At 52.6% G+C, this 13,105-nt stretch overlaps 1 protein-coding gene across 1 annotated transcript in view; it reads right to left on the bottom strand.

Annotated features, from left to right (window-relative positions):
* Window positions 1-1,514: 1,514 nt before the first annotated feature.
* The window catches only part of Dscaml1 (DS cell adhesion molecule like 1), a 321,656-nt gene continuing 310,065 nt past the window's right edge, over window positions 1,515-13,105 (bottom strand). Inside the window, exons 22-33 of the mRNA XM_046438707.2 lie at window positions 12,434-12,551; window positions 11,925-12,088; window positions 11,526-11,624; window positions 10,636-10,824; window positions 9,847-10,134; window positions 8,339-8,494; window positions 6,441-6,471; window positions 6,008-6,126; window positions 5,604-5,756; window positions 4,777-4,971; window positions 3,862-4,173; window positions 1,515-2,551 (exon numbers count right to left, since the gene is read on the bottom strand). Coding sequence (XP_046294663.1) covers window positions 2,076-2,551; window positions 3,862-4,173; window positions 4,777-4,971; window positions 5,604-5,756; window positions 6,008-6,126; window positions 6,441-6,471; window positions 8,339-8,494; window positions 9,847-10,134; window positions 10,636-10,824; window positions 11,526-11,624; window positions 11,925-12,088; window positions 12,434-12,551 — 2,300 coding nt within the window. The 3' untranslated portion in view covers window positions 1,515-2,075. The remainder of the gene's footprint in view (window positions 2,552-3,861; window positions 4,174-4,776; window positions 4,972-5,603; window positions 5,757-6,007; window positions 6,127-6,440; window positions 6,472-8,338; window positions 8,495-9,846; window positions 10,135-10,635; window positions 10,825-11,525; window positions 11,625-11,924; window positions 12,089-12,433; window positions 12,552-13,105) is intronic.

Raw genomic sequence — 13,105 nt, 5'->3', positions numbered from 1 at the left:
GATCTGACTTCTGTTGGTTTCTTCAAACATGTCCAGCATGCGGGGGAGTGTTGAGGCTGATTGGGGTGAGGTGTACATTCTCAATCAACTTCTAGGCTGGACTCCCAAGATTTGGTCATCGTGTTTGCAGTTCTGGAGAAGGCCTGCAGATGGCGCACACAGACCTGAGAGGCATCCGGTCCTAGCCATGAGATGAAGCTGAGCCGGCACCAGGCGTCTGAAATGTAGGGCCTTGGTTTTCAGGATGCTGTTAGCTGGTTTTCCAGGGAGGGTCCTGGGTGTGGGGTCTGACGTGGACGTTTCCCCATAAGCCTAGGAATCGACACGGAATACAGGAACTCTGCTCTCTTGCAGTGCTGACCTCTCTTACCTGGTAATATTTATTCATGCGTGGGACTCCCCTGCATCCTGCACACTTGAGGTGCTCAGAGAATGTTTGTAGACTGGACTGTTTATAGGGGGCTTCTGTTAAAGGTCATGCATCCCAGGCAGGATTTCATGGTGGCCCGGGTAGATGTGACTCGCCTGCACAAATTCCTTTCTTACCCTCCGGCCTGTTAGCTTCCAGTTCCTCTTTCAATGATGGGGGGCAGTAGGTCCCAGACTCACCTTCCTTCCAGGTTCCTGACCCACAATTCAATCTCAACTTTGCTCAGCTCAGGAGCCCCTTTGTACTTCTTAGGTGCACTTGCTTTTCACCCAGGGGCTGGATACAGTGGAGGGTAGTTCCACTAGACCACGGAACGCATGTTCCTGGGCTTTTCCTAGTTTCCTGCTCAAGGCCTTTCCCTCTCGCTGCCTCTGCAAACCTGTGTGTCCACAGAGGCTCAGCTCACAGGCCACTTCCCTGTGATGTCTTCTGGACCCTCTGGCTGGGAACAGCCCAGCTACACACCACAGGCCCCTGCTCCTCCCTGAGGATAACTTTCCTTTTACTTGACCATCTAGTCACCGACTCCAGGCCAGGGGAGGTGCCTGGTGTGCCTTCTGGCCTTTAGCTGAACTTCATTCCTACTCCCCTTGAGCCTGTTCTGTCCCTCTGACCTCCATAGATATCTCTCCTTCTCTCTTTGGCCTCACTTTGCCCTAAGAGACAGCCCAGAACTTCAGGTCATGCCTGATCCCCAAGGTACGCATGGCCTCTTCCTCTCCACTCCCGTCTTATAGGTGGCTCACACATAACTGCTTGCTGGTGGTTCATCTAGCTATGTCCCCTGGTGTCTCTGCATGCTCCCCGACCCCAGGCTCCCCAGAGCTCTCACCAAGGCTGCCTTATTCCATGGGCTACAAGTTTCCCTCAATTTACACATAAGGATTGTGGTTCAGGGGTTAGGCACTTGCTCCAAGCTGGGTCTTCTTAGGGCCCAGCACAAGTCTGAGAACAATGGATGCACCTTGGCTGATTGAAGCCTTTTAAAAGGCTTCACTTGGTGAGCAGCAAAATCTTAGACCTGGTACAGGGGTCTTTCCATCCTCCCCTCTGGCCCTTGCCAGATGGGAAAAAAGCCACCACATAGAAACATAACCTTTATTGCACACGGCGCTGGGTCTTTTTTCATAGAAAAAGGTATTAACACATAAGCATCTGCAAATTGAAGCAACTCCTGGTTTTCTTGGAACAGTAAAATCGCATGCAGTGTCTCTGAGTTGGGATTTTGGTCTTTGTCAAAACCACCTAGATTGGGGCAGGGGTGAGTAGAAGGGAAAAAAATTGCTGTTTTTGTGCCTCTGTCTCAAAAGAAGGTGAGAGAAATATATAGATATATAGCTTGTTGGTGTGTTCCTATGTCTCTATATATGTATATATCTCTCCACACGTATTTTGTGGGGTGGGGGATTTGACTTGTACGGTCAAATTCTTTGTGCCCTGGCTTCATGGAGAAGAAGAAAATAGTTTCATTTGTACAAAAAGAGTTCTATGTACAAGCGTTCATGACTTGGGGGGGGCTTCTTTTTGTTGTTGGTTGTTTTTTTGTCTGTCAGTTTAATATAAATAATGCAGGAAACAGCCAAGTTGGTGAGTGAGGGCTGGAGACGCAGAGGTTGGAGCATGGGGTGCTCTGCTGGCAGCGCGCCTACACCAGGGTGTAGGACTTGGAGTAGGCCCCGGCCCCCTGCTTCTGTGACCGCCCTACCCCTGAGGTGCTCATCTCGAGGAGTGAGTCCCTGGAGCCCCCCATTTTGGTGTGTGGGCCCCCGGCCCGCGGAGGCTCGGTGCTGGGGGCCGGTGGGGCAGCGCTGGAGGCAGTGGGGGGCTCGGCAGGGGTGGTTCCGGGCGCTGGGGGAGCCGTGCCAGCTGGGGGGGCTGGCATGGCCAGAGTCCTCTGAGGTAAGGTGGCTGTGGTGGCAGCAGAAGGGGCCCCTGGGTGTGGGAGGCCCAAGGGCTTGCTGGCAGGGTCCAGGGTCAGGTGGCGAGCCTGCGTGTGATAGGTTCGAGCCAGGTTCCTGATGGAGGCCTCTCGGGGTGGGACCACAGGGCAGGGCTCACGCCCGTCAGCCTTTCGGAAGAAGGCCTCCGACTTGGCATACAAGGGCAGGTTGCAGTAGTCACCTGGAATCAGAGACAGAGGATGTGAGAGATGGGGTTCTTGGGGGACATGCTCATTCAAGCCCTGCCCCACCCCACCAGGTGTGTAACTTCCCCAAGGCTCAGTTTCCTTATCTGTGAAATGGGGATGACCATCATTCCCTACAGGGTTACTCTGAAGAGTGAAGGAGATTCAGTACATGAACTGCTTCAAAACAGAGGCTGGCACATGGAGTAATGGCTCAATAAATTAATGTGTCCTGCCCGGTCATCACTGTAGGCTGGTCAGCTCCCAGTGAGGAAGACTCGTGGAGGAAAGGGATGTCACTCCTTGTCATTTCCCCCGTGAGCCTGACTCTGTCCTCTAAGGGAGTAAGACCTCCCCTCTTTCCCATGGCAGGCTTCCAGATGTTTGAAGTCAGTGACGTGTCCCCACCCCTCTCCTGGTTCCTTCTTCTCTTGGTGGAATGTTCCTAATTTCTAAAACAACGTGCTCCTAGGACCTCTGCACGGGTCACTGTGCCCTGTGAGCACCTGCCTGTGAATGTGCTCTATCAATTGCTGGCTGTGGCCGGCCCTTTCCTTATGCTGTCTGGATTGGTTAATGGTGGCCTGAATTTTGCAAGTGAGGAAATTGCAATTCTAAGGGACTAAATACTCTGCCGACATTTGCCCAGCCAGAAGGGGTGGGGAATCATTCAGGGCCACAAGTGTCCTAAGTCCTTGCAATTTTCCTGACTCCAGGCTCTTTTCTAGATGAACCTTGGCACAGCCAGGGTCAGGCAGACTCTACATTGCACATGGTGACGTCCGTGTCTGCTGCTGGACCATCCCTGGGAGTCTACACCCCGCACACCATGTGGTCTGACCACTTGTGCTACACTGCCAGGCTCACTCCTTTGGTTCTGGATTAATTTCAAACACTGAGACTGGAGGCCACTGGGCAGATGACCCCATAAAGGGTCTCTTTCCATATCAGTGAAGCTTTGATTCAGGGAATGATCAATGCTAATGAGACCCTCTATGTATCAGTCATGTACAAAATTTCTAATGGCCATTATGACAAGGCAAAGTACATACTACCATTTGCATTCTTTTTAATAAATGACAAAATTAGGGCCAGAGAGGTTAAATGACTTGCCCAAGGTCACAGAGATCTTAAGAGATTGTGCCAGGACGTGGGCTCTCAGCTGCCTGCTCCCAGGGTCTTGCTCTCTCCACAACCCTGCAATGCCAAGGAGCCATATTGGGCTAGCAGGATCCAGGTGACAGTGAGACAAGTGCTAACCAGGGTTCATGGTGCACACAGCAGGGGAGGGGATCTGAGCACTCACTCTTGTTGGCCCGGTGAGGGATGGGCACAGCCACATTTTTGCCCCGGTCAGCATCCTGGGGCTTGGGTGGGGAGGCGGTAAAGCGGCAGATGCCAGGCTCTGAGGGTGTGCTCATGGACGTCATGCTGTCTGCGTTCTCGTTAGTGCCTGTGGTCATCTGGTCAGAGGAGCTGTCGGAGATGAAGCACTCGGTGATCTCGAACTTGGCGTGCTGCAGCTGCTCCTCCAGCTTGGCATGCTCGTAGGCCCGGGCCAGCTCCTCGTAGGTGGAGGAGGCACTCTCAGTGGACACCATGCTGTTCCGTCCTTTGTCTGGGGACAAGGAAAGTGTGCGGTGAAGAGGAGAGGAGCTGGTTAGGGAGAGAAGGGGTGAATGAAACCAGACGGGGCAACTTCCTTATCCCTAACCATGACAGGCATCTGAAAGCCAGGCCATGGAGCCTGAGGGCCAGGCTAGGAGATTCTGCTCCTCTCCGTGAGGGTGGCAGAGGTGGCATATGTGTAATCATTGGCTAATAAAGGGTGTAGGTGGACACAATACCTTTATTTTATTTTTATGTGGTGCTGAGGATCGAACCCATGCCTACCGCGTGCTAGGCGAGCGCTCTACCACTGAGCCCCAGCCCCGGCCCCTCATTCTTGAAAATCAGCAACTAGAACACTCAGCCTCTTCTCCAGCAAATATCCAGTGCACCATTTTCTCTAACAATATTTGGAGAGAGCAACATAAAATCCTTGACCAAATGTGTCTTTTTCCCAGCCACGCAGGGAGTGAGTGGACAGCTGGGAGTGAAAGCGACTTGTGCTGCAGACCCCACAAGCTGGTGGAATGGAGTTGGGAAGAACAGAAGGTGCAGACGAATGAGGGAGAACTGGAGGTCCATGGGCAGGGTTCAGGAAGGGCCAGAGGCACACCTGTGTCCTGGGACAGACTGGCGCTGTAGCTGTCACTCTCTGTGACAGTGACACCATGCTGGGAACCCACAGTGCGCCAGTCAGAGGTGAGGGTGCGGGCAGGTGTGGAGGCCTGGCACTTGGTCAAGGTCCACTGGCTGGAGTACCGGTTCCGGGTGCTGTGGGCTGACTTCACATTCTTCCTGGACACTGGATCTGCACAGAGGGAAGCAAGAGATAAGCAGTGTCCAGCTGAGGGTGCCTGGGCACGGGCAGCTGGCACTCAGTACAAAGGGCAGTGAGGAGCAAGGGCAGAGGCAGAAGCCATTACAGGAACTCCCTGGGAACACTGACCAGACCACCTTTCCTGACCCTATCTGGCTCCAGAAGAGAAGAGCAAGAGAAGAGTCAAGGCATAGGGGCAGCAGGGACATCCTTCCCCCACCCCTTTTTTTCCTTCCACCTCGGAAAGAACGTGGTGCTCTCTCCTGCCGCCTCCTGCCTGTCCATTCCTTCCTGATAGTCCTTGACACATTCCACCCTTGTGTCCAGAGTCACAGTGTTTGAGATAGAAGGCCCTTGAAGAGCAAGAATATCTGACCCTTGCTCCAAGTTTCTAGGTAAGGAATCTGAGGCCCCGAGAGAGGAGGTTAGTGATGTGATATGCCCAAGATCACGGCTAACAAGTCTGCAATCAAGGTCTCCAGACTCGAATTCCAGCACCCTTTCCGTTCTTCCATTTCATTCTCTTCTGCCTTTTTTTTTTTATTTTAAATCGCCATTGCCCCTTGCTTTGCCCAAGAGCCCCTGTATGAGAAGAAGGCTCCCCCCCCGGGGATACTGCATACTGGTTCCTGGCCGGATGTCCGACATGTCGATGAGGGGTCCTGTGCTCTGGATGAGGGCTGGGTGGTGCAGCGAGACACCCGTACAGAAGCTCTGTGGGTTGACAGCCTGGCTAAACTCAGCATCCGTCACGGGGATGGTGGCCTTATCATCTCCTAGAGGAGGAAGGACAATCATGAGGAACCCTTCCCAAATTTTTCTCTGTATTTTCCAAGGCTGGGTCCCCAAAATACGAGGAAACAAAGCCTCAAGAGGAACGGCAGTGAGCTCCAGGGCTGCCGAGTTGTTGATGGGGCTGCTGCTGCACCTCTGGGTGCTGTCATGAAGGTTGCTGGCTGTCCCCATGGTGGATGGCCTGGAAAGCACACCTACAGTAGGACAGAAAGCTGTGGCACCTGTCACTTACCTAGCTGTTTGATGCCCTCCTTGTCCTCAATGAGCAGCTGGACCCTAGGGATGTCAATGTGTAGCCGTGGGCCCTGGGGCGGCCCTTTCACAGGGGTGTCAAAGCTTCGGTTGTTCTTGCTGTGGGAAGAAGGAAAGGAGCCAAGAAAGATTGAGGGAGGGTGCTTTGTAGGAAAGAGGGGTCTTAGAAGCCTATCTCTTTATAATTTGAGGTACTAGAGACTCACTTTTTACAGACTGGGGTATTAAATGCTGGAAATACCCAATATTCAAAATATTGAACACCTGACATGTCATGGAAACTGCCCAGGCAGAACTGAGCGGGGTCCTAGAGATACATTTTTACCAACCAACATGTGCAGAGGGAGGGTTCTGTGTCCCTTGCATGGGAAAAGGGGAGGGGAGGAGAGAGGAAGCAGCTCTATGATACCTACCTTATCAGCATTTCTGCCAAACTCTTTGCATCTGAAAAACAGAGAGAGAGAGAGAGAGAGAGAGAGAGAGAGAGAGAGAGAGAGGTGAGAATGGGGTTTGAGTAGGATGACAATGGAAGAGGCATGGGGAATGAGGTGGGAGAATTCCCTAAAATAGGAATGATCTCCTAAGAAGTAGAGAGAGATGATACAACCCCAAACATGCCAAGAGTTCCCAGTTCCCAGTTCAGGATTTGACTCAGATCTGTTCCTTCTATCAGATATTTATCCATTAGGGAAGTCTTTCTTGAAGTATAGGAGTCAAAGTAAGTCCCCTATTGCTTTATGAGCTAACTGTAGTTAAACAAGACACTATGGCAGGCTAGAAACAGGCACCAGTGGAGGATCTATCCTCAGTTGTCTCCTGGGGAGAGGTGCGAGAGGAGGATGAGGTAGAGGTGACCAATGGGAATCCCTAGATGACTAAACTCTCATATAAACAAAGAGCCTTCACTTCTTCTTCTAGGGCATCTGTCCCTAAAAAGTTTGTACATGAATTTGGGAGTCCCTACTTTATCTCAGAGGGACTTTGAATACAACCTGGACTCTCAGGTTATGATATTGGAAGAGAGGCGAATCAAAGGGCTTACTTAATCTGTTAGATTCCTGACAACTGAAAATGATCTATCAGAGTGAATCCTGATAACATGAATGTATCCAACTTTCCAACCATCTATCCATCTATCCATCCATCCATCCATCCAACTATCCATACATTTACCATCCACCTAGCCAAGCATTCATCCATCATCTACTTATTCACCCATCCATCTATCCATCCATTTACCCATTGATACAACTATCAGCCTATCCAACAATTTAACCACTAATCCAATCATTTATCCAACTATCTATGCATCCATCCATCCATGCATTCAGCATACATACAACCATCCTTCCATTTACATATTCAGGCTTCTACCCAACTGTCTAAACCACCATCCAATCACCCATCCAATTATCCCATAATTCCAACTATTCTTTTATCCAACCATCCATCTATTCATTTACATTGCCATCCATCCATCCATCCATCCATCCATCCATCCATCCATCCATCCATCCATCCATCCATCCATTCTTCCTTCCTTCCACCCAATCTATTTAATCATTTATTCAAGGATCCTATGATTCATCCATCCAGCCATCTAACCACTCATCCTTCTAGTCATCTAGTCATCCATTCATCCATCTACCCAATTCCTGAACACTCCGGGAACATCAGTCATTTCCTCTTCTGTGCTACTGTTGTCCCCTGGTTTCTCACATGAGACTGAACTCTTTAAAGGCATGACCGGTCCTTTCTTCATTCATCTCTATATCCCTAATGTCTGGCAGTATCAATGAGGCAGTGGACTCAGTAAATGTTTCTCTGAGTAAGTGAACATTCATGACATAGCAATGAGTAGGTGCCAGATACAATATTAGGCCCTGATAAATTTGAGGTACTAGAGACTCATGTTTTCCAGACTGGGGTAATAAATTCTGGAAATACCCAATATTCAAAATATTTAACACCTGACATGTCATGGAAACTGTCCAGGCAGAACTGAGCAGGGTCCTAGAGATACACATTTACCAATCAACATGTAAATGTTTAAATATTTTAACAACTTGAATGACTTCACCAGTGTGTACCAATTTGTGCCCTGGTTGCTGCACTGAGGCACAAAGTCCTGGGGTTATAGAGAAGAAAGCAAAGAATAACTAAGGAGGTTTCAGAAGTTTTGAGTGGCAGTTCTTCCTTCAAGGAGACACGGGCACTCTCTCTTGTCCAGATGGTGCTGTGAGCCACTGAAAGGTGGCCACTGTGGCCGAGCCAACACCCTCTCTGGAAAGCCCACAGGAAACTCCCCCACCTCGGAGCCGCTTCAGCCGCTTCTCCTTCCTCTTCTTGCGGACAATGAAGAGCAGGGCCACCCCCAGTGTGGCCAGGATGACTGGGCAGCCAATGGTGAACAGCTTCTTCACATCGTCCCCTTCACCTTGAGCAGACTTGATGGGTGGGATGGTGCCTGAATGGGAGTAAAGAAGAGAATTGGGCGTCCCTTATGAGCCAGGGGCTGTGCAGAGTCCCACGGATGGAAAAACCTGTGACTTCTCTTGCTGTCCTTGATCTTGACCTCCACCTCTTGGCAGAGTCCCAATCCTCTCCTATGCTCCCCCCAGTTCTGGTTCCATCAGGACAGCCCTGAGCAGCTGTGTAGTTTTTACACTGTCAGATATCAAGGGCTTCCTGGTACAGTTTTAGAATTAACCCGAAATCTCTCAGAGTTAGTTCCCTTTTCCCGTTGGTATTCAGTGTTCAATCCTAGAGGGTGGATTGGTAGGCTGGGGGTGGGGGAAGATGTCAGGGAGTGGGACCCTGGGTTTCTTGCCCGCATTCTCTCTCTGCCTGCCCCTTCCATGGGCAATATTCATTACATTTGGGGGCCTGCAGGGAGGCGATGATGATCTCTACTGCCCATGTACCCCTCTGCCAAGCCCTGATCCTTGCTTCCTTTCTAAGCTCTGCTTGAGAATCATCACCTTCAGGAAGCCCTCCTTGTTTAGGCCATCACACTTTTTCTTTTTTTTTTGGAGACAGGGTCTTTCTGTTGCCCAGGTTGACCCTGAACTCCTGGGCTCAAGGGATTCTCCTGCCTCAGTCTTCCGAGTAGCTGGAACTACAGGTGTGCACCACTGGGCCTGACTTCCCATCTTCTTCTGATACTGCACTTATTCTGTTTCCCTGACACATGGGTAGAATTGTGGGACAGACTTACGGGTAGATTTAGCTTGTAACAATGACCCCCTAAGATTCAGCCTTCTTTTAGTGTGTATGTGTACATATGTGTGCAGGCATGTGAAGTATTCCTATGTGGTCGACACTAGTTAGGTCGTCACTGAAGATTCACATACTTGTCTCCATTTCCCGGACTTCCTTGCAGTTAGATTAGTAGCCAATGACTAGTTTTAACAACAAAATGTGAGCGGAAGTGATGAGCACCATCTCCTGGCCAAGGCAGTTAAGAATTGAGAGCCCTTTTCTCTCTTTTTTGAGGCACCTTGAAGGCTCCATGTTTGAGATGGCATAGCTAAAAGGTTGTGGCCAACCAACCCTCACAGGCTTTAGGAGAGCAAGGGAAAAAATCTTGATTGGGTGAAGCCACCACACTTTTAGTGGTTGTTACCGCAGCAAGGCTCTCCCTTCCTGGCTAATATATCAATAAACACCAGTCTGCTCTCTCTCTGCCTGCTCCTTCACCTGCCAGCCCTTTTCTCTGATTGTATTCCTGCCTAATTTTTCTACTTGTCCATCTCTGCCATTCTCCCAGCTCCCTTTGCTCAACCTTGGGGCTGCCCCCTCCTGCCCTTCCCGACTCACTGCCATCGTAGTCCAGGGTGGCAAACTGGGCCGTCTCGTTGCCGCAGCCAGCGCTGTTGCAAGCCCGCATGCGCAGCTCGTACCACGTGGCCTCCCGCAGTTCAGTCAGAAACACCTCTGTGGAGCTGTTGGCCCGGAGGCCCTGCCAGGCCCAGGTCCCTTTGGGCCGGTACTCCAGTACGATGGCCGTGATGGGGCAGCCCCCGTTGTTCCAGCCCTGCAGGTTAAGCCGAGCATGCGTGGAGTTGATGTGGGTGAAGAGGTGTTGGTCTTTGCTGAAGGAGGGCTCTGAGGGGCCGGAGGGAGAGAGAGGTTAGAGAGCTGGAGAAGGGAGGGGGCGTTCTTCCTGCCGGGGAGGATTGCCCTGGGGTGGCTGCGGCTTCAGTGGCTCCCAGGGATCAGTGGACGGAACAGGTGGGAATGGGGGATACCCCAGGGAGCAAGAGGAGAGGGAGAGGAGGACAGACAAGGGAAGGACCCAGAGAGGTGCCTCAGCAGTAAAGGATGAGTGATGGGGAGGAAGGAAGAGGACTGCCATCCTCTGTCACCCCCGATAGGGAAGTGAGACTATTTTTTCCTAGTGAAGATGATTTTGGCCTCAAGGTGCTCTAGTGGTCGGAATGAGGCTGGGGTTCCACCCTTCAGTCCCCAGTGTTTGAAGGTTTGGAGGCTGGGTCCCTCCTTCCCCATGCCAGCCATCCTCCACCCCCATATCCTGGGCCCCTCCACTCCACCCTGCTCCCCCACCCCAGGCCCTTCTCTCCATCCCCACCCTGGACTCCACCTCACCCCGCCCATGGGTCTTGGCCTCGATGATCTCGCTGATGCGCCCAGAGCCCACGCTGTTCTTGGCCGCCAGCTTCACCTTGTACCATGTGCCACACTTGAGGCTGTCCAGCTTAAAGGACCGCTCGCTGGAGCTGATGAACACGTCCTTCCACTCCTCGCTGTTGTCCACTGAATACTGGAGCACGAAGCCTGCCGGGAGGGGTCTGGCTCAGGTGGGCGGGGCAGGGCAGCAGAGGCCCAGCCTGGACTCCCCAATGGGCACCATAGGGGTGGGGCTCCAGGAGAGGGGGCAGAGTGGGGCCTTTGGTCATTGGGAGGGGCATATGCAAATTAGACTCCAACCTGAGGGATCTTGGGTCTAGCCCCGGGGTGTTTACTGCTCACTTTTCTTAGCTCTGATGTTAGGATCCCACAGGAAACCAAGTCGGGAGGCTTAAGAGGGAGCCTATTTATATCTTTGCTACTCCATGGTGTTGAGGGGGTTCCCTGGCCAGAAGTATCCCCATCACCTAGCAGCTGGTTGGAACTGTAAATTATCAGCCCCACTCCAGACCTATGGAATCAGAAACTGAATCTTTCTAAGATCCCTGGTTGTTCACGTGCCCATTCAAATTTCATGGATCCTGTAGGTTTATCTACGTGGACAGATTGGGAAAATAAGACCTAGAGAGGAAAACAGACCTCAGGTCCACCCAGTCTGGGAGTGCCAAGGGACTGTGAGGTTTCCATGCACTTGAGTGCCTCCCTTGTGGTCTGAATGCCCCCTAGATCATTTCCAGGGTGTTACAGGGACAAGTGGTCAGACTGGGTAAATCCCTTCCCCTGCCCAGGGGTCCCAGGATCCCCCTGCCCCCCCCCCCCCCCCCCCCCGCATCCAGACCCCTTCTTACCTCGGATGGAGCTGCCCCCATTGTCACCTGGAATCCAGGTCAGAGTGATGGATGAAGCTGAGGTTTTGGAGACAGTGAGGCGTGGCTGGTCTGGGGGAACTGTAGGGGAAAGCCACCAGCTCTCAGCACAGAGGTTGACCCCAGTGGTGGGTCGTGGGAGTCCCCATGGTAGGAAGGTGCTGGCTCTTCCATGTTCTGGGTCCCCCCACTCTGTTCATTCCCTTCTCCACCCCTCCTGCCTCCTTTCCATTCCCACCTGTGTTCCTCCAAAATCTGCCCTCTCCTACCGGAGGTTTGACTTTTTCTGCCATCCACTAACCCTCTCTTTCTAACATGGTGGAATTTCTAATCCTTCTCCATCCTGTCCCCACCCAAGCCACCTGCCTCTCAGGGTCTCACCTTGCACCAGAAGGTTGACGATGATGGTGTCGAAGCCACCGGTGTTGGTGGCTGTGCAGGTGTAATAGCCGGAGTCCTCAGCCTTCACAGCACGTAGCAGCAGTGTGCCATTCGTGTGGATGAGCCGGTGCCCATCCATGGACACGGGGATGGCCGAGTCTTCACTATCAGGGTGAGTGAGCGGAGGGGTTATGGCAAGCCCCCCTCGTCCTGACCACCCTTCCCAGGTATGTGGGAGCGGAAGGAGGCTTGCTAGGGGCCCTGTACTCTTGGGGGTTTGCTCAGCATTTCCTGTGGGTATCCAGTAATCTTGGCCTCCTCGACCACACAGGCAAGGGAGGCCCTTGGCTCCAGACAGAGGGAGCCACAAAGGCCACCCAGGGAGCACAGTGCCATGCACCCTTCAGGGCCTCCACAGGGCCAGGAGGCAAGAAAATCATCTGGAAGCGAGGACACCCAGACTCTCCCTTCTCTGAGGTTACCCATCCCTTCAGGGGCCTGCTACTCACCTGTCCTTGGTCCACTTCACAGCAGGGGCTGGATCTCCCACTGAATTGCAAGGCAGCCGGACATCTCTCATCCAGGGTGTTGTCACGGTGCCCCCAAATGAGATGATCTTTGCTGGGGCTATAGGGAGGAGAGGATGAGGGCCACCCCATTTCTACCCTTTAATACTCCCCTGGCCCCTTTCTCGGGACTCCCTGGATTTGAAATTCAAGTCAAAGGAAATTTTGGCAACCCTTGGCTGCCCTGGTGGAGGTGGTTCTGAAGGACGGACTGTGACAGGATGGGGCTGTGAGCAGGCTGGAGGCCATGTGCGGCAGAGGGAGAGACTAGGGGCCCAGGACAAGAACTGACGGGACCTGGGGACTGACTGGTTTTGGAGGAGATGGGGGGAGGCGAGGACAACTCCCAGGGCTCAGGCTGGGCTGACAAGGTGGAGACGGTGCCCTGGCAGTGACCAAGGCACAGTGGAAGAGGGCCAGTGTGGTGAGGGGCAGCCAGAGTCCAGGGGAGTCTGCAGGTTCTGGAGCATGAGACAGATGTCTAGACCAGAGGCTGATTTGGGAGTGATGGGCGGGGTGGGGCAACCCCCCTGGGGTCATGGACACATAGGCACAGAGGAGAGAGCAAGGAACACCCTGAGGGGGCTGGGAGAACTGGGTGACACCACAGAAGGC

Source organism: Marmota monax, unplaced genomic scaffold (genome assembly GCF_021218885.2).
Source record: "Marmota monax isolate L192 unplaced genomic scaffold, Marmota_monax_Labrador192_F-V1.1 WCK01_AAM20220418_F8-fsc00081, whole genome shotgun sequence".
NCBI lineage: Eukaryota > Metazoa > Chordata > Mammalia > Rodentia > Sciuridae > Marmota > Marmota monax.
The sequence above is the reverse complement of the archived record's forward strand: the minus strand, read 5'-3'. Positions and strand labels throughout refer to the sequence as shown.